This window comes from Hemiscyllium ocellatum, chromosome 7 (genome assembly GCF_020745735.1).
Source record: "Hemiscyllium ocellatum isolate sHemOce1 chromosome 7, sHemOce1.pat.X.cur, whole genome shotgun sequence".
Classification (NCBI taxonomy): domain Eukaryota; kingdom Metazoa; phylum Chordata; class Chondrichthyes; order Orectolobiformes; family Hemiscylliidae; genus Hemiscyllium; species Hemiscyllium ocellatum.
The window spans coordinates 64,437,604-64,459,428 of NC_083407.1; the positions used below are offsets into that span (position 1 = coordinate 64,437,604).

The 21,825-nt window shown below is 40.5% G+C and overlaps 2 protein-coding genes across 4 annotated transcripts in view; both read right to left on the bottom strand.

Annotated features, from left to right (window-relative positions):
- The window catches only part of LOC132817112 (electrogenic aspartate/glutamate antiporter SLC25A12, mitochondrial-like), a 130,043-nt gene extending 118,654 nt beyond the window's left edge, over window positions 1–11,389 (bottom strand). The window contains exons 1-2 of one of the 3 annotated variants that reach the window (XM_060827289.1): window positions 11,363–11,389; window positions 10,627–10,680 (exon numbers count right to left, since the gene is read on the bottom strand). In XM_060827289.1, coding sequence (XP_060683272.1) covers window positions 10,627–10,680; window positions 11,363–11,374 — 66 coding nt within the window. In that variant the 5' untranslated portion in view covers window positions 11,375–11,389. The other 2 variants (XM_060827291.1, XM_060827290.1) reach the window with 2 other exon arrangements.
- A 3,735-nt stretch (window positions 11,390–15,124) lies between these two features.
- LOC132817609 (SCAN domain-containing protein 3-like) lies at window positions 15,125–16,282 on the bottom strand. Its single transcript, XM_060828112.1, is given in 1 exon segment — window positions 15,125–16,282. A coding segment is annotated over 1 exon segment (1,158 nt).
- Window positions 16,283–21,825: the final 5,543 nt, after the last annotated feature.

The following is a 21,825-nucleotide window of genomic DNA, read 5'->3' on the forward strand; positions in this document are numbered from 1 at the left end:
ACTGCTTAGATGGTAACTACAAGAACAGATCTGAAAGAATTCTACTGCCACTGATTATTATATAGTCCCAGTTTGTAAGATTTAATGGTAGAAAGCTCAACTGCTATTTTAATGTTAACTTCAAAATGTACTGCGTACCTTCTGTAATTTGAAGAAAATCTTAAATTTAAAATGCAAGGTTCAGTATAAACATCATGTTACAGATCATCTATGAAAACTATTTTCAGACAAAGCAAAATCACAAGGCTGAAAATTTGCTGAAAAGTTAAACATATTAGGATGGAAGTGTATTATGTAGAGCTACAAATGCAGAATGCCCTACATAGGAAATTTATTAAGAATCTCCATAGTATGATTTGCAAGTCAAACCATAACCAATCATTCACATCGATAAAACTCCAAAACTCAAACACACAGAAATGCGTATACAAACATTTCTCTGGCATGTCCTTCCCAATTGTTCTCTCATATTAATTTTTCTTAAAAGCAGATATGAAAACTTCAACAGTCCAACCCATTAAATTCTTACACGTTGAATAGTGGGAAAACAAGAATATGAAAGATCAGGTTTTATTTTCAGGAAGGTCTTCCATGAGGTGTATTATTAACAAATCTGAAATTGTTCTCATGCAGGTGTTGTTGTCTTGAACGGTCATAATCCACCTGGTGCAGGTGCACCACAGTGCTATTAAGGAGTTTTAGGATCATATTCCTAAAATATAGTGAAGTAACAGCAATATGGTTTGTGTCTTGAGGGGACCACTTGGTTTATAAAGAAAAATGATGGAGGAATAAAGTAATACAGAACATTTGGACAAGGAGAGCTAGCTTCCAACACACAAACAGATTTTATTTTTGGGTTTGACTTAATGCATACTGTAATATAAACATTAACTTTTCGACACATGAAATAAGGCAATTCTTGGCCTGAATGTTGTATTAAACATGTCAAAATAGATTTCACTTTGTAACAAAACATTTCAAAGCAGGAGCACGTGTTGTAGTTTGGGAATTTAAGTGTGCTTAGGCATTAACTGGTAGAAAACGACTGTGATAATTACTGAGAAAGAACAATACAGCACATGAACAAACCCTTTGGCCCTCCAAGCCTGCACCAATACATCCACACTAAAACAGTCTCTGCTTACGGGATCCGCATCCCTCTTGTCCCTTCCTATTCATGTATTTGTCCAGGTGCTTCTTGAACGCGTCTATTGTGTCTGCTTCCACCACCTTGTCTAGCAATGCGTTCCAGGCAGTCACCACATTTTGTGTGCAAAAGTTGCCTTGCATATCTCTTAAAACCCTTCCTCCACCACCTTGAACTTGTGTACTGTTGTAATTGACCCTTCCACCCTAGGAAAAAGCCACATACTGTCCATGCCATTCACAATCTTATAAACTTCTATTAGGCTACCCTCAAACTCCTATGCTCCAGCGAAAAGAAACCCAGTCTTTCCAACCTTCCTTCATAGCTAAAATCCTCTATTCCAGGTAACATCCCGGTAAACCTTTTCCGAACCCTCTCCGAAGCATCCACATCTTTCTGTTAGTGTGGTGACCAGAACTGTACGCAATATTCCAAGTGTGGCCTAACTAAAGTTTGATGAAGCTGCAGCATAACTTGTTTTTCCTTATACTTCTTCCAACAAAGGGAAGCATGCCATAAGCTTTTTTTTTAAAAAACGACCTTATCTACCTGCGCTGTCACCTTCAGTGACAGGTGGACCTGCACACCCGCAGGCCCAGATCCAGATCCCTCTACATATCAATACTCCTAAGGATTCTGCCATTTACTGTATAGTTTCCACCTGCATTGTGCCTTCCAAAATGCTTCATCGCACATTTGTCCGAATTAAATTCTATCTGCCATTTTTCTGCCCACGCCTCAATATCCTGCTGTATCCTCTGACAATCCTCCTCACTATCCGCAACTCCACCAAACTTTGTATCATCCACAAACTCACTAATTAGACCAGCTATGTTTTCCTCCAAATCATTTACGTAGACCACGAACAATACAGGTTCCAGCACTGACCCCAGTGGAACACCACGAGTCACAACCCTCCATTCCGAAAAGCATCCTTCCACTGTTACCCTCTGTCTCTTATGACTAAGCCAGTTCTGTATTCATCTTGCCAGGTCACCTCTGATACCATGTGACTTCATCTTTTGTACCAGTCTGCCATGTCAAGGGCTTTACTGAAGTCCATGTAGACAACAATCAATCATCATCATTATCTTGTCAAAAAAAAGTAATAAAATTCATGAGGTACAACCTCCCCCACACAAAGCTATGCTACTGCTAATAAGTCCATTTGCTTCTAAATGCATATAGATCTTGTCCACAAGAATCTTTTCCAATAATTTTCCCTACCATCAACATTAGACTCACAGGTCTGCAATTTCCAGGATTAGCTTTGCTACCCTTCTTAAACAATGGTACAACATGGGCTATTCTCCAGTCTTCTGGACCTTGCCTGTGGCCAAAGAGGATACAAAGGTCTGCTGTTATCCCTAACCACAAGTATCTTAAAACTCATGGTATTATGGTCACTATTCCCAATATTCTCCCCTGCTAAAGTCGCTCTCACTTGGCCAGCCTCATTTTCCAAAACCAGGTCCAGTTTAATGCTTCCCTAGTTGGACTACTTACATATCCTGTCAAGAACACTGGAGAAAACAGTGCATATTTCCTGAATTTTGCTATTTTTGGAAACAAGTAAAAAGCAGATCCCTGTCCAGAAGACAACCTGATTCAAAGGTGTTACTAATGTGGCTACGCAACAGAACAATAAAATACAAAATTACTATGCTTTTTGGGTTGCTGAATGACAGAGATCACAACGGCTGGGAGAGAAGATGCAATGGTCAATTGAACAGAGATCCATGATCATAGGGGCGAGGATGGTGGCTTAGCTAAGCCTAAAATAAAGGTTTCTGCTGTTTCAGGTCCATTCGGAGTACAATGAAGTCCTTCTTACATTTTCTAAATGCTGGGTTTCCCAACTTCTTCAAATGAACACATTAACTTTGCATGTGGCCCACTGATGTGACTAGAAGCATACATAGACCAGTACAAGGAAAGAAGATAGGTTTCCTGCACTGAACATCATGAACCAGGTGAGTTGTTACAACAATATTGTTTCATGATTGCTACTAATGAGGCAAGTATTTTAGTTCCAGATTTATTAATTTGATTTAAATTCGTCCAGCTTCTATGGTGGGGTTTGAATTTATGCAGCAGTTGTTCAAAATAGCAATTGTTATTACAATAACATTATTACCGCTACCAAAACTCTTAAAATCTCTAACTCTTCAATGTCTTTTCAATATTATCAGCTTCAATGTGTGCTCAAACCCTGAAATGAAACTTGAACCCACAAGCTACTGATTCAAAGACAACAATGTTTTCAACTGAGCCAGGGCTAGCAACTTTTCCCCAATTCTGGTTGCTATACCTGGATTCAACCAGTAATATACACTTCAGCGCTCCTATTCTCATCTACATGATGCACCGTAGTGAGATCATACAATAGTTTCCACAAGTTGTACTGACGACACCCAACTCTAGGCTCAGCAGCAGCTCTCTCAACTATCTCGATATAACTTAGCAATCAAAATCTTTAACAGTACTAAGCAAAAATTTGCTTGGCTTAAATATTTGCAAGGCAAATATGATTGCCTTTCGTACCAGAAACAAACTGTTTCCTATGCCTCTCAGAAACTGAGCTCAACCAGACAGTTTGCAACCTTGGTTGCACAGCTGATTCCAAGATGAGCTTGTGACCACGTATCTGCCTTTCCAAAAAACACCTATTTCTACTTCTGTAATATTGCCTCAGACCAATTCATCTACTCTGAAAGCTATCCATGTCTTGATTATTTTATCACATGTCTAATGCCTAGAATAAGTGGGCTGCCTTATGGGGAAAGGTTAGACAGGCTAGGCTTATACTTCTTGGGAGTTTAAAAGAGCAAGATTGAAACATAAGATCCTGAGGGGTCCTCACTGGTTAGATGGGAAAGAATGTTTTATTTTTTGGGGATAAAGCAGATATAGATGAGGTAATTACGTCCATCATGTTCAACTCTTTCAAAAAGCCATCCACATTTATTCCTACATCTTTCCACTCACATCTCAACAAAATTTCTCCCTTACCCAATTGGCTTTTAAGAACGTTTATTCAATATGCATTGCATGAGTAGATATACGCGAGGAGAAAAATTAACCATTCAATCAAATTATTTTACTAGGACCTTTAAGATGATCATAGAGAATAGGGAATTAAAGATTTAAAATTGAGTCTGCTGCTTAAGTTAAATTTGTGATCATCTGAAAGAAGGCATTATATTCCTTGCAATGTGCATAATTGCTTTCCCTCCATCTCAAGCTGAACTTTCAAACTAAAAGGAAATCTAGTTGTCTATTTGGAAGCAATTTACAAGGACTGTTAGCTTTACACTAGCTTAGATGCATAAATACTGCACACCATTTTTTTAACAGAATTCCTCCAGTGTGGAAGCAGGCCATTTGGCCCATTGAGTCCACACCAAACACCCTAAGATATCTCAACGAGATCTAGCCTTCTACCCTTGCCCTGTAATCCCTCTTCATCTACCTGGCCTGCACATTCTGAAACACTATGGACAATTTAGATTGGCCAACCCACCTAACCTGTACATCTTTGGATTGTGGGAGGAAACCTGAGGAAACCTGCGCAGACACGAGAATGTACAAATTCAACACAGAAAATCACCCAAGACTGGAATCGAACCTGGGTCCCTGGCGCAGTGAGATTACAGCACTAACCACTGCGCCACCATGGCATTGTTGCTTTATACAGTTGATCTGTTCTTTAGATTTTGCGTAATTTAAGACAATAATTGATCTATGTTTTAAATGCTATTTTAACATTGCAATAGAAGTATCACAAGTCTGGTAGCATCCGCAGAGTTAACATTTTTGAGTCTGATATGACTCGTTTTCAGAATAAAGGCTTGGTTTTTCTCTTGTCACAGATGCTGCCAGACCTGAGTTTCTCCAACATTTTGTGTATGTTTCAGAATTCCAGTATCTGCAATATGTTGCCTTTAGTTTATAAAAAGCAACACTCACTTTCAAAAGACCCCAGAGACTCAGGAATTTTAACCAATCCACTACTACTGGGGAGATGGTAGTCAAGTTTTCATTTAATTTAAAAAGTTATCAAGTTTTATTTTTGCTTCCTGTCTTATTTTCCACATCAACCCTTAATCCAATTTCTTTTCATGTCTACTTCTTCCAGTACCCAATTTGGCATTGAGTTCACCTGCAATTTTTTTGCATTTCTCAATTCTAATACTTTTAGGGTTATAGTCTTTCAACCTGATTGCTTAGAAGATACAAAATTGTGTGGCCTACCCATCACTTGGTAGATAACTGTTTTCACCTTCTATATTCACATTTTCAGCTCTTGGACACACTAAAAGACATAAGGTCCCAGGGAATGTTGCTAACAAAGAGACCTTGGGAGTGCAGGTTCATAGCTCCTTGAAAGAGAGTGAAGGTGGCATTAGGTATGCTTTTCTTTATTGGTCGATATTGAGTACAAGAGTTGGGATGTCATGTTGCAGACATTGGTTAGGCCACTTTTGAAACATCGCATGCAATTCTGGACTCCTTCCTATCGGAAGGATTTTGCGAAACTTGAAAGGGTTCAGAAAAAAACTTACAAGGAAATTGCCAGGGTTGAAGGATTTGAGCTATAACGAGAGGCTGAACAGGCCGGGGCTGTTTTCACTGGAGCGTCGGAGGTTTGGGGGGGGGGGGGGGGGGGGGGGGGTGACCTTATCGAGGTTTACAAAATCATGAGGGGCATAGATAGGATAAATAGGCAAAGTATTTTCCCTGGAGTCGGGGAGTCCAGAACTAGACGGTATAGGTTTAGGGTGAGAGGGGAAAGATATAAGAGAGACCTAAGGGGCAACTCTTTCGCAAAGGGTGGTACATGAATGGAATAAGCTGCCAGAGAAAGTGGTGGATGCTAGTACAATTGGAACATTTAAAAAGGCATCTGGATGGGTATACGAATAGGAAGAGTTTGGAGGGATATGGGTCGGGTACTGACAGGTGGGACTAGATTGGGTTCGAATATCTGTTCAGCATGGACGGGTTGGACCGAAGGGTCTGTTTCCATGCTGTACATCTCTACGACTCTACGTAATACCATAAACATGCAAGGCCTAGTGAAACGACAACAAAATGTTCAAATAACTGCTGCAGCAAATTCTGGCCCATCAAGATTAATTAAAAGCAATACAATAATACATAAAGTATGTATACACCACGTGGCTAAAAAGTGATACCAAATTTGCAAGATTATGGAAAAAATAGCTCAAGATCTGAACTAATTCAATAACTCTTTTAAAGAGGCAAGACAAATCAAATTATTAATAAATTGTTACTTTGGAACTAACTACCGGCATTCTTAAGTTAATGTGATAGATTTAAAGTGTTTGCATTACGTAAGTGCCAAGTTTATCACATCCTAACTTTAATGTGTATTTGTAACCTTTTAAATGTAAATTAAGTCAGCATAAGTGATAAACAGGTATACAGAATCCACTTGCATGCCAAGCCATACAAACCTATGTGTCAAAAATGGAATTAGAATCGTTCGGTGGCTCTCTTTGCTCGTTGGACTGAAGGGCCTTTTTCTGCACTGGATACCTCTGACTAATATGTTCACATCATCTTGACTTACCATTATACAGCTTTTAAATCAATGAGAATAAATCTTACTGCATACTAATTCCATAAAAATGTATTTGAAAAACTTGCCAAACTATCAACAGACAGACCTCTTTCCTTCCCACTAACCTACAAAACTCTTTAAAAGCAAAGTTCAGAAAGTCCTAACTACAGATGTCAATGCTGTGATACCTTGTCAGCTAAGTACAATTTTTATTCCCAAAAACTTTGGCAGCACCTCTATCAAATGTGCTTCTTCCAAAATCAACCATTTAATTTTTATATGGCATCCATTACAGCAGTCTCAAGTGCCAATGACATTTATTCAGCTACAGGAGGTTAGGTGGCATGACAGACATACCAATATAGCACTTAACTGGCTAAGCTACCAGGTTGCTTGTGAGAACAGACTTAAAAGACAACCTATACCAGGCAAAATAAAGACTCAAATGACAGCCTACACCGTTACAGCAAATATCAAGAGGCAATTTTTAAACTATATGCTGAACTGACATAAACTACTTCTTCACGTTGCCAAATATAGGCCAGGCATATATGCCCTATTAATTAGGAACCGGTTTAGTTTTACACTCCCTAGTGCAAAGCATGGGAGCGTGCTGGAGTCACATTATTAGGATGTAGATAATACTTCACATTAATAACTTAATGCAGTTCCATTCATAACTCCTGCCTAGAGCCACAACAGTTAAAATTTGAATCAAATGTCATGACATACTTTCATATATGAAGGAATGTGGACACCAATTCAAGTTCCAGAAGATTTTCTCAAATGTTGTTCCGTCATATTCTTCAAACAGACTATTTTGAGACAGTATATTGAACACAACTGTACAGCAGAGAAATGGTCACTTCGGCCACGATGTTGTGTCAAACATGGCACCAAATTAAACTAATCTCTTCTGCCTGCCCTTGGTCCATACCCTTCCATTCCTTGCATATTCATGAGTTTATTTAAAAGTCTCTTTAACACCCTTATTGTATCTGCCTCCACCACCAGCTCTGACAGTGCGTTCCAGACTCCTACCACGCTGTGTAAAAACAACTTGCCTCTCACATCTCCTTTGCACTTCCCCCTCTCACTTTAAGTGCATGCCCCAAGATATTACAATTTGACAGGAAATACTACTGATTATTCCTAAGAAACTGAAAACTACTATTTAACCTTTCATTTATAATAATTGACAATATTTATTGCACTAGTTACATTTCAAAATTACTTCAACTTTCAAATGCTTTGTGGCAATATAAATACAAGGTGCCATATAAATGCAAGCACAGTATCAGCCAACACAGAAGCCCATCAGCTCATCAATTCTGTATCACCAAAAATATACCATTACGACACGAGTCCCACTTTGCCACAGGAGACCTTGAACGTTATGACACTTTAAATGGCAACCAAGTGCTTAAAAACAAAAGGTTCCAAGGTTTCCTGCTTCAATCATCCTTCCAGGCAGTGCATTCCAGATCCCAACACACGCTAGGTTAACAAGTTTTTCCTCAAAATTATGCCCATGGGATTTATCCTTCCACTCAGGGAACAGCTTACTGGGCGGCACGGTGGCACAGTGGTTAGCACTGTTGTTTCACAGCGCCAGAGACCCGGGTTCAATTCCCGCCTCAGGTGACTCTCTGTGTGGAGTTTGCACATTCTCCCCGTGTCTGCGTGGGTTTCCTCCGGGTGCTCCGGTTTCCTCCCACAATCCAAAAATGTGCAGGTTAAGTGAATTGGCCATTCTAAATTGCCCGTAGTGTTAGGTGAAGGGTAAATGTAGGAGAATGGGTCTGGGTGGGTTACGTTTCAGCGGGTCGGTGTGGATTTGTTGGGCCGAAGATCGTGTTTCCACACTAAGTAATCTAATCTACTCTCCATCCACCCTACGTCCCTTCTAATCTTATGCACCTCTGTCAGGTTCCTCCCTCAAACTTTAAAGGAAAACCTGAACTTATGTAGCCTCTCTTCATAGCTGAAATGCTCCATTCCAGGGAACTTCCCAGTAAATCTCCTTTGCACCCTTCCAGTGCAATCATATCCTTCTTACAGTGTGGTTACCAAAACTGCATACAGTAGTCCAGCTGTGGCCTAACCAAAATTCTGTAAGGCTCCAATATGATGCCCCTGCTGTTATAATCTACACCATGACTGACAAAGGCATGTATCCCATATGCCTTGATTACTCTATCAACCTTCATGAATGCATACGCAAACACACAGAGGTCCCTCTGAATTTCTCATGTCCTGCCAAGTCATGAAGTACTCCTTTGTCTCGTTCCTTCTTGATATTAGAGTTAAATTCCACCCACTGATCTGCCCACCTGACCAATTTGTTCACATATTTCTGTTACCAAACACCTCCTCTTTAGTCAACCACCTGACAAAACTTTATATCATCACAAACTTACATAAACAACATGGGATCCAGCACTGATCCCTGTGGTAAGTCACTGCACGCAATTGCTTTGCTTTCTTAAGAATTCCTTGGTTGAACAAATGATTTTCTTTCAGCCCAAGACTACTAAATGCTCAAAGTAAATACAGAAAATATAGGAAATAAAGCAAAAATATATTTTATTGTAGGTTTTTAATATAACAGTAAATCAGTTCACATGTTTAAAATTATCACAAATAGGTCATCCGGGATGAAAGAAACAAGGGAGTTCTTTTCACAAATATAAGGATGAATGACTGACAACACCAATGCTGGATTTGGGCTTGGTCACCAAATCAAACATTCAAGCAAGAGAAAACTGCAGAGACCATCCAAAAAGCTGATATCTAGCATCAAAGGAATATAACAGACAGCACTCGGTACCCTATTAGATGATTTGTAGTGGTTTAAACTAAATATGCAAGAAACTTCACAGACAAAACAAAACAGAATAATGTAACACTCTCTCTTACTATTTCCCTATTCCATTCGAGTGTCCTCTAACATTCGTTATGTGCATGGCTCATCTGCACACATATCATTATTGACTCAGATTCTTCCAAATTTCATAATATTCCAAACCTTAATTTGGCATCTTAAACACTTCTAATGGATCTTTGTTTAACCTGTTACAATACATACAGCACTAATACTTCCAAGTCTACTTAAAGGTATTCTCTCGTCCTCATTGCATCGCAGCGAATCAGTGACTTTTAAAATGATTTTTGGCTGTCATGACAAAATGTGCACTTGCCGAGACTAGCACAGAAAAACAAAGGCTGTATTTTAATTGATCTTTCAGTTTTTGGAGATAAGAATTACAACTACAGAGCATAGCAGATTCAAGGAGAAATTTTATATGCAATGTTTTCAATAATTTCCACATGCGGTTGCGTCTCGTTCAACCTATGCATGCACATAGCCAAAATGCAAGTTATATTTCTCTCTCCATAGATAGTACCAGAACTGCAGAGCATTCCCACCTATTTTTACATAATATTTACAAAATTGACAGTACTTTGCTTTTACATTAAAGACTGCAGAAAATAATCATCTCTTTGTTAGTGCCTAAACCTCTAAATGGTTGAACAAAGGCAGGTCAAGGGAATCTCATATTCAAGTTTCCACTATTAAGAAAACATTGCATTCAGCACTACAAACACAAGAAACTAATCACAAACAAATGTTATTTTACTTAGTACATCTGCCTCCCAAAATCACAATACTGCACTAATTCATCATTCACAACTGATACACCTAGTACATCCTTAAATGTGAATTGAACCAATAAGCCCTAAAACATTGTTTATAATTTTTAATATAAATTTTAAAATGTTAAGATCTACTTCTCACATTGAGTCCAAAAGTCTATTTAATCTATACTAACAGCTAAAATACAAATAAAAATTAGAGTTTACCCAAATTACATAAACTTTCCATTACCTTCAAGAATACTGTTTTTAATTCACTGGGGTCTGCCCTTTTAGTAGACTGCACCTGAAATAACAAAAACACTTGTTATGTCTGTTACACAAATGAATTATATTGGAAAAAGATATCTGAAGAAGTACATTAAATAATGTAATTCATTTCACAATTTTGAACAGTATTTAAATTGTAATTTGCTCAATTGACATATATGGGTACATAATACTAGTTATCTCTTGTTTCTGGTTGTAACTAATTATGCAAGCTTGACACTGAAGAAGGTCCTCCCAGATAAGGGTTTCTTAACCCTTCCTTTTTAGCAGAAGCTCATACACGTCCGAACTGCCTAGACTTTCCGTTTAGAAACTAAGTTTCATTATTTCAGTTATACGAAACAAGACATTTAGCTCTTCCGATCCGCAAAACATTATAATTCTTTACCGTGACAGTGAGCTGCCTGCAGTATACATATATTCAAAACACTCATATTCGGATAACAATACGTAAAGTTGTTCAATATAAATACACACTTCGTTTTTTAAAATTGTTTAAAGGTAACTCAAGGCCAAGCGCTAGGCCTGCAAACATCAACAGACTGCAAAAAAAACAAACACGACGACCGTTCATTTGAAATATATACAATACAGATCTACTAGTCAAACCCTTCATCAGTTGACAGAATCTAGAGTACAGCACTCAATATGAATCTCTCTAAAAGCTACAATGAGACAGGGAATCTCGCTTGTGTCACCTTGACCGCCATGCTGCAACTGTGATGTCACGAGACGCCGGAATGCAGGCGCGCAAACGTCAGGGGTCAGAGGTCAGAGAGTCACCCGGGTAACGGCGCGAGCGGCTCCTGGTGGGGGGATGGGAAGGGGAGGGGAGGGAAGGGGGAGGAGGAACTGGGGCATTGGATATGAATCACATATTTACATTTCTGTAATATATGTGGATCGAGTTGACTGATCAGGTTTACAGAGAAATCTTGACAGGAGCAGGAGGAGGCTATTCGAGCCTGCTTTGCCATTCATGGCTGATATCATGCTCAATACCCTAATCACGCCCTTCCCTCACATTCCCCAATCCCTCTCTGGCTATGAGACAAGGAGCGCTACCTCTTTGAAGACGCATATTTTGCTCTCAAATACTTTCTTTGGTAGTGAATTCCACAAGTTCATCATCCTCTGGATGAAAAAACTTCTCCTAACTTCGTCCTAAAAGGTTTGTCCTTTATCCTTAACCCATGACCACTGGTCGTGGACTTCCCCACTGCTGAGAATATCCTTCCTGCGTCTAAACTACCTAGTCTTGTTAGAATTTTATATTTTCTATCAGATTCCCCCTTATGCTTCTAAGTGAATACAATCCTAAAAGACTCAATTTTTGCTTATACATATAGTCACAGAAACAAGACATTGGTCCAACTCATCAATGCTGACAAGTTTATAAACGAAACTAGCTCTGTTTTCCTGTGTTTGGCCCATAAACGTTTCCTTTTTATGTACCTGTCCAAATGTTTTTTAAATGTTGCAAATATACCTCCATCCACCACTTCTTTGGCAGTTCATTCCACTTATGAACCATCCTATGTGTGAAAAAATGCCCTTCAGGTCCCTTTTAAGTCTTTCTCCTCTCACCTTAAAACTATGCCCTTTAATTTTGAACTCCCTGACCCGAGGGAAGAGATCTTTATCTATGCCTCTCATGATTTAACTTGGGTAAATCTTTGCTGCCCTGTTTCAGTAGTAAGAATATCCTTCCACAGATAAGGAGACCAAAACTACATATAATATTCCACATGTGGCCTTACCAATGCCCTGTGTAACATCCTTGTTCCTGTACTCAGAACCTCATGGTATGAAGGTCAACACACAGTTTGCCTTCATTGTTGTCTGCTGCACTTCTGTGCTTACTTTCAACAACTGGTGCACGACGCCACCCAGGTCTCAACAAACATTCCACTCTAAATTTACAGCGATTCAAATAATGATCTGCCTTCCTATTTGAATAATCGAGCACTTATCCACATTATACTGCACGTGCCGTTTATTTGCTCACTCAGTCGGCATGTACAAATCAACTGCAAGATCTCTGCATCCTCACAGCTCACCCTTCCAAATACAGGTTCAATTCCCACTGGCTGAGGTTATCATGCAAAACTCTCTTTGTCAACCTTTCCCCATTCCTGAGGCATTGTAACCCTCAGGTTAAACCACCACCAGTCATCTCTCTTTAATGAGAGAGAGAGAGAGAGCAGGACTATAGCCTGTTTAAATTATGCATGTTTATCTTTTACAACCGACAAACCCCAACTGCTTGACTAGGTTCTGTCAAGTGATTTTCTAACATACATTAAATCTCAATTTTCATCTGAGTTTTTTTGCTGAACTTAAAAAATAGGATATTGGTTTATTGATGGTGAACACAATACGTTTCTTGGGTTTGCTGTGCAATTTCCACATTCTAACCAAATGCTTCTCACGTTGTTACATTGGAACATGTAGGATTTTCATTTTCCTTCTTGCCTCAGCATTCTCCATTCCATCCTGAGAACAAACACTCAGATATTCCCAGGTGTTCCTTCTTCATCTTGGTACTTGCCAGATACATTTCTATGAAATGATCAATAAAAATGAAATGTACTCTAAAATTTAAGTCATTATAGTTCCACAGTCTCATTACAGAAAGATGACTGGTAGTGGGTTTAACCTGAGGATTACTATATCTCAGGTGAGGGGTGAGATTGAGAAAGCAGAACTTCTACGTTAACCTTGGCTGGTGCAGAAATTGGAATACTATTGGAACCTCTCAGCTGTCTCGCCAACTGAGCTAACTGATCTCTTACTGTAGAATTTAAGGTAACAACAAAGATTGCTAGAGCAAGGACTGGATGCTTCTTGGTGATTAGAAAAAGTTTAAACACATTTTCCTTTTTCTTATAATGGATACAGTTTCTCACCAAAACTAACAATGCTAATAATAGTTAAAATCAGTATTGAAAATATATAAGTGAAGAGCCCACTTTTGTACACTCTGTACAACTAAGTCGGTGGTCAGGTACGACAGCTGGGCTGGGTGCCAATGGAACATTATTCAAAACCTATGCAGCAAATCAAGTTAAGACTATCTTTGAAAGGTTTGGTTGTTTTCCAATTGGCCATTCGTTAACTGAGTTAACTTAATTAAACTTTACTTTAGACAGTTTTGAAATCGAATATAGATTACAATAAATTGGTTACATTAAAAACAGACAAGATTTACATTTAATGACAATTGAAAGCAGTATAAAAGAATGAGCAAAAGATACAGTAAATCACCTGCTAACATGCCTTTTGGTCTTAAATAAAACTTCCTATATTTGAAAAATGCAACAAATTTGGTTTGGACATACTGCAAAATACTGGGCACGTAATGTACCGTATATTTTCTGTTATTAATTAATGGGTCTTGAAAACAGACTGGACATAGGGTTCCAGTGAAAATTGCAAGCAGTTACCAGAAACAATTACCTAATAGTAATTCATATTGGGAACCCACATTCACTACAAACGTAGCCCAAGTTAAAATGATTTCTCACTATTTTTATTCCAGTTGATCATCCTTGAAATGACTATATATTATGGTGATTTCAGTTATGTTACCAAATATTTAATCGTGTAGAGCAGTGTTTCTCACCCTTTCCGTATTCAACGCCCCCTTCTTATCTTGAAATCATGCAATGCCCCTGAATCACCAAAGTCTGTTTTTGCACATATAACTGCAATACACTGCAGTGCTGAAAATGGAAAACTTTTGTGAAATATGTTTTATATACAACAAAAAATAAATGTTATCATTTATTACTGTTCTTACTGTCCACCTACTTTTGGCTCACTCTGTGTAAAATTTAGTCTGTGATAGCAAAATAGTCAATGCGATCCTTGTGGTTCATGTTGTCTTGCTAAATCATATACATCTGTTTCAATTTTTGTCAGAAGCAATCTCAGGTCACCACGCTGAACAACATTCATGCGATTGCGGATCTTATCTTGTATTCTGGCGATAGCACTGAATCTTTTCTCAACCAAATAAGAGGTAAGAAATGGTAGTGCAAACCGCTTTGCCTCTTCGCTTAATAGCAGGAAATGACATCGATGGCATTTTGAATCTAAAAAAGGGGCTCACCCATTTGCAAAAACCGAATTTTCATTGCAGTGTCATTTTGGAGCTCTGTCATTTCTTCCTGAAGGCGAATGTCCATTTCTTCTGCACATGAGATAAAGGGGTCAGTCAGCCATCTCAATAAGATCAGCAAATCGTATTTTCATATTATCCTGCAGTGCACAAATGTAAGCTGAGTAGATAAGTAATTGATTATCAGTAACATCCTCTGCGATTTTGTTTAAACTTGGGAACTGGTAAAACTCATGACAACTGATATTCCAATGAAAGAGATCAAATTTTGCAATAAAAGATGTAGCAGCATTCCTTGCTTTTATGAAACTCACATTATCTCCTTGTATCTGCATGATCACTGAATTGCACTTATCAGAATATATCCCCAAGATATGCAGTTGTGTTTTACGGCTTCGGCTTTCATACAAAGGTTTTCATTACTTCTGTGTAGGAATTTGATGATAGAATTGAACAGTTCATGGAAACAATTGAGGCATATTCCTTTCGAGAGCCATCTCACTTCTGTGTGTAGCAGCAATTGCAGAAATTCATCTTCATTATCTTTACAGAGTTGGCAGAGAAGTGATTCATTCAGAGCATGTCGCTTTATATAATTTACCTCATCTATTGCCACTTGTAGAGAGAAGGCTTCACTAAGTTTCTTTGCAGCCAGATGCTGCCGATGGATAATCCAGTGTACTGTGAAAACATGTGGCACTTCTCTCTTTAGTAATATGACAAATCCCTGATGTTGACCAGTCATAGCACGCGCGCCATCCATAGCACAAGCATAAATGTTTTTGAGGGGAACAGACTTTTTATTAAAATAATCCTTGACACAGTCAAAGATGGTCTTACCTTTGGTATCTGTCAGTAGATCCAGAGCAAAAAGTAGTTCTTCTCGTATTTCATTTTTGTCGATGAAACATACGTACCCCAAAAGTAAAGCTTGATTTCCGCATATAGTACTTTCATTAATTTGTAAGGTGATTTATTTCAATATCAAAAGGGAACATAATTAATCCTCAACATTTGAGACCATTTCATCAATGCACCTTCTCGCGGAATCATTGCTAAGAGGAATACGCTTGATAGTCATTGATGGTTCCTGATGTAGCACGGTTGATAATACTTCGGCAATAACTGGAAGCATCAACAATTCACCCACGGAATGAGGTTTACCACATTTTGCAATTAGCTTCGCTATGTTGTATGATGCCACAAGGCCATCCACATTTGTGGCTCCCATCTTTGAAAAAGCAGTGGAAATCGTTGGTTGCTGATTGAATTTATTCTTTAATGTTTGAAAATATGCCAAATCTTTGTCCCTTTTGTCACTGTGTTTCTTTTCCAAATGTTTAATAAGACAGGAAGGCTTCATGGCCTTGTTGGAAAAACTTTGTTCACAGAGCAAGCACAGTGGTAACTGCTTATTAGATGGAAATTGAATAAAGCCATATCGCAAATAGTCCATGCTATACTGCCTGCACTTTTTCTTACTCGATGAGGCCATTTTTACACTGTCACTCGAATACCCTGATGGAATCATGGGTATTACCTTATCACGATAAGATGCTCAGACAAGTGGCAAAATTTGATTGGCTAATTAGCTGTAATGTTCATTCATTCTGCCACCTGGTAAAACAGTTGAAAAGCTGTGTTTCGTCTTCCTAGAAGCGACACAAGTTAGGTGACATTGATCTTGGCAGTAGAATCAGTGCCAACTGCGAACGAGTTTAAATGATTTGCCATTCATAGAGAAGACTATCAATAATAGCACAGCAACTAATCAGAGCGCACGCCTCCATGGGTGCAAGGAAAATAACAGACTAGTGTTATGCGACTATCCATCTACACACAGCAATGTCCTTCAAGGACACGGCAATCTTCCAAGTGATTGGTTAGCTCTCTACAAAGTCATTCAGTGCCCCCTTGCTGCCCCCTTTAAGTTAATGCCCATTGATGGAAGGCAAACGCTCCTCAGGGAGTGCTTCTGCCCCCGTTGAGAAACACTGGTGTAGAGCATGCTTTACCATCAATATACTTTCAATAGTATCATTTACAAGTAAAAGAATTGTTGAATCTTGTGGTTTTTATCCTAAGCGCAAGTCATGTCAATTTTGGTGGGTTCTCCTCGCCACAAGACTGAGCAACTTACCTCACTATATCTTACCAAACTGCATTAATTGCTGTTGCCACTCAATAGCAAGTATCTCATTCAATTTCCACCCTATCTTACCACAAGTTGTTCTTACAGCAACATGCCTCTCACTGAATATCCCTAAGACCAGCATCCCTTGGCATGGCTTAGAGAAAGCAATGACATGGGACACCCAACCACCTCAGATAATGAAATGTCAGTGGGATCGGAAGATGAACTGAATTTAGGATCAGAGGCTATTGAGAACCTCACACTGATTGTTGTACAGATGGGGAAGGGACAAACAACCCAGGCAACTTGCAGCCAGAGTAGTAGCAGAGATCAGGCACCTGTTCAGCACTAGCAGGAGAGGACCCTGCAGTTTCGCCAAGAAAACAGAGTGATGCTGCCAGTCCTGTGATATGCTGGCCATGATTGCTCAGAAGCTGGAACGATCCAGAAACTATCTATAAGACCATAAGACCATAAGACATAGGAGTGGAAGTAAGGCCATTCGGCCCATCGAGTCCACTCCGCCATTCAATCATGGCTGATGGGCATTTCAACTCCACTTGCCAGCGTTCTCCCCGTAGCCCTTAATTCCTCGAGACAACAAGAATCTATCAATCTCGGCCTTGAAGACATTTAGCGTCCCGGCCTCCACTGCACTCTGTGGCAATGAATTCCACAGGCCCACCACTCTCTGGCTGAAGAAATGTCTCCACATTTCTGTTCTGAATTGACCCCCTCTAATTCTAAGGCTGTGTCCACGGGTCCTAGTCTCCTTGCCTAACAGAAACAATTTCCTAGCATCCACCCTTTCCAAGCCATGTATTATCTTGTACGTCTCTATTAAGTCTCCCCTCAATCTTCTAAACTCCAACTAATACAATCCCAGGATCTTCAGCCGTTCCTCATATGTTAGACCTGCCATTCCAGGGATCATCCGTGTGAATCTCCGCTGGACACGTTCCAGTGCCAGTATGTCCTTCCTGAGGTGTGGGGACCAAAACTGGACACAGTACTCCAAATGGGGCCTAACCAGAGCTTTATAAAGTCTCAGTAGCACATCTCTGTTTTTATATTCCAACCCTCTTGAGATAAGAGACAACATTGCATTCGCTTTCTTAATCACGGACTCAACCTGCATGTTTACCTTTAGAGAATCCTCGACTAGCACTCCCAGATCCCTTTGTACTTTTCTAATTTTCTCACCATTTAGAAAGTAGTCTATGCTTTTATTCTTTTTGCCAAAGTGCAAGACCTCGCACTTGCTCACGTTAAATTCCATCAGCCATTTCCTGGACCACTCTCCCAACCTGTCTAGATCCTTCTGTAGCCTCCCCACTTCCTCAGTACTACCTGCCTGTCCACCTAACTTCGTATCATCAGCAAACTTCGCTAGAATGCCCCCAGTCCCCTCATCCAAACCATTAATATATAATGCGAATAGCTGTGGCCCCAACACTGAACCCTGCGGGACACCGCTTGTCACCAGCTGCCATTCTGAAAAAGAACCTTTTATCCCAACTCTCTGCCTTCTGTTAAACAGCCAATCCTCAATCCATCCCAGCAGCTCACCTCGAACACCATGGGCCCTCACCTTGCTCAGCAGCCTCCCATGTGACACCTTATCAAAGGCCTTTTGAAAGTCGAGATAGACCATATCCACTGGGTTTCCCTGGTCTAACCTACTTGTTACCTCTTCAAAAAATTCCAACAGGTTTGTCAGGCATGACCTCCCCTTACTAAAACCATGTTGACTTGTTCTAATCAGACTCTGCTCTTCCAAGAATTTAGAAACCTCATCCTTAATGATGGATTCTAGAATTTTACCAACAACCGAGGTTAAGCTGATTGGCCTATAATTTTCCATCTTTTGTCTTGATCCTTTCTTGAACAAGGGGGTTACAACAGCCATCTTCCAATCATCAGAGATCTTTCCTGACTCCAGTGACTCTTGAAAGATCTCAACCAATGCCTCCGCTATTTCCTCAGCCACCTCTCTCAGAACTCTAGGGTGTATCCCATCGGGGCCAGGAGATTTATCAATTTTAAGACTTTTTAACTTTTCTAGTACTATCTCTTTCGTAACGGCAACCATACTCAACTCAGCCCCGTGACTCCCTTTAATTTTTGGGATATTACTCATGTCTTCTACTGTGAAAACTGACGCAAAGTACTTGTTAAGTTCTCCTGCTATTTCCTTATCTCCCATCACTAGGCTTCCTGCATCAGTTTGAAGTGGCCCAATGTCTACTTTTGCCTGTCGTTTGTTTCTTATGTACTGAAAGAAACTTTTACTATCATTTCTAATATTACTGGCTAGCCTACCTTCATATTTGATCTTCTCATTTCTTATTACACTCTTTGTTATCCTCTGTTTGTTTTTGTAGCCTTCCCAATCTTCTGATTTCCCACTGTTCTTGGCCACTTTATAGGATCTCTCTTTTTCTTTAATACATTTCCTGACTTCCTTTGTCAGCCATGGTTGTCTAATCCCTCCCCGGATAATCTTTCTTTTCTTGGGGATGAACCTCTGTACAGTGTCCTCAATTATACCAACAAACTCCTGCCATTTTTGCTCTACTGTCTTCCCGGTTAGCCTCTGCTTCCAGTCTATTTTTGTCAGTTCCTCTCTCATGCCCTCATAATTACCTTTATTTAACTGTAACACCATTACATCCGATTTTGCCTTCTCTCTTTCAAACTCCAGACTGAACTCTACCATATTATGATCGTTACTTCCTAAGGGTTCCCTTACTTTAAGATCTTTTATAGAGTCTGGTTCATTGCAAAGCACTAGGTCCAGAATAGCCTGCTCCCTTGTGGGCTCCATGACAAGCTGTTCCAAAAAGCCATCCTGTAAGCATTCCATGAATTCCCTTTCTTTGGATCCACTAGCAACATTATTTACCCAGTCCACCTGCATATTGAAGTCTCCCATGATCAATGTGACTTTGCCTTTCTGACACGCAAGCTGCCTCCATTAACAGTTTGCTGACTTCCGTGCAGAGGCAGGTATTGAAAATTGCTTTTACACTGCAGCACAATGCACCTGTAGAGTTATACATTGCACCCAACTACAGTATTTTTTGCAAACATGTTGCAGCACTGATTTATTATTGAACAACTTTGTAGAATGGCAGGAGGCTGGAAGAACACAGCAAGCCAGGCAGCATCATGAGGTAGAGAAGTCAATGTTTTGGGTGTAACTCTTCTTCAACTCTTCTCTACCTTCTCATGCTGCCTGGCTTGCTGTGTTCTTCTAGCCTCCTGACTGTCCACTTTGAATCCCAGTATCTGCTTTTTTTGTCTCTATCTTTGTAGAATGGCAAACAGAAACTCTTTAACTAAAAATAATTAAAGCTGAAGGGTGATCTTATAGAGGTTTATAAATTCGTGGAGGGCATGGATAGGGTGAATAGCCAAGATCTTTTCCCTGTGGTAAGGAAGTCCAAAACTAGAGAGCGTAAGTTTAAGATGAGAGAGGAAAGATTTAAAAGGGACCTAAGGTGCGCTGTTTTCACGTAGAGTGTGATGTGTGAACACAATGAGCTACCAGAAGAGGTGGAGATGGCTGGTACAATTACAATATTTAAAAGGCATCTAGATGGGTATATGAATAGGAAGGGTTTAGAGGGATATGAGGTAAAAACAATGATTATAGGTGTTGGAAACCAAAGTCTAGATTAGAGTAGTGCTGGAAAAGCACAGCAGTTCAGGCAGCATCTGAGGAGCAATAAAGTTGACGTTTTGGGCAAAAGCCCTTCATCAGGAAAACAGGCAGAGTGCCTGAAGGGTGGAGACGTAAGTGAGGGGAGGGTGGGGGTGGGGAGAAAGTAGCATAGAGTACAATAGGTGAGTGGGGGAGGGGACGAAGGTGATAGTTCGGTGGGGGAAGGTGGAGTGGATAGGTGGAAAAGAAGATAGGCAGGCAGGACATGTCATGGGGACAGTGCTGAGCTGGAAGTTTGGAACTGGGATGAGGTGGGGGAAGGGGAAATGAGGAAATTGTTGAAGTCCACATTGATGCCCGGGATTGAAGTGTTCCGAGGCGGAAGATGAGGCGTTCTTCCTCCAGGCGTCTGGTGGTGAGGGGGCGGTGATGAAGGAGGCCCAGGACCTCCATGTCCTCGGCAGAGTGGGAGGGGGAATTGAAATGTTGGGCCACAGGCTGGTGTGGTTGATTGGTGCGGGTATCCCAGAGATGTTCCCTGAAGTGCTCTGCTAGGAGGCGTCCAGTCTCCCTAATGTAGAGGAGACCGCTTTGGGAGCAATGGATACAATAAATGATGTTGGTGGATGTGCAGGCAAAACCTTGCTGGATGTGCAGGGCTCCTTTAGGGCCTTGGATGGAGGTGAGATAGGAGGTGTGGGTGCAGGTTTTGCAATTCCTGCGGTGGCAGGGGAAGGTGCCAGGGTGGGAGGGTGAGTTGTAGGGGGGGGCGTGGACCTGACCAGGTAGGCACAGAGGGAATGGTCTTTGCGGAAGGCGGAAAGGAGTGGGGAGGGAAATATATGCTTCGTGGTGGGGTCTGTTTGGAGGTGGTGGAAATGTTGGCGGATGATTTGGTTTATGTGAAGGTTGGTAGGGTGGAAGGTGAGCACCAGGAGCGTTCTGTCCTTGTTACGGTTGGAGGGCTGGGGTCTGAGGGCGGAGGTGCAGGATGTGGACGAGATGCGTTGGAGGGCATCGGTCGTCATTAATGGAGATGGAGGGGTTCAGGAAGGGGAGGGAGGTGTCAGAGATGGTCCAGGTAAATTTAAGGTCAGGGTGGAATGTTCTACATTGCCAACAAAGAGCAAGGCATAGCTGGGGCCAATGCGGTCCATGTGGGAATCCCGCACTGCCCCGTTCTACCTCCTTCCCAAGATCCACAGGCCTGACCACCCCAGCCGACCCATTGTCTCAG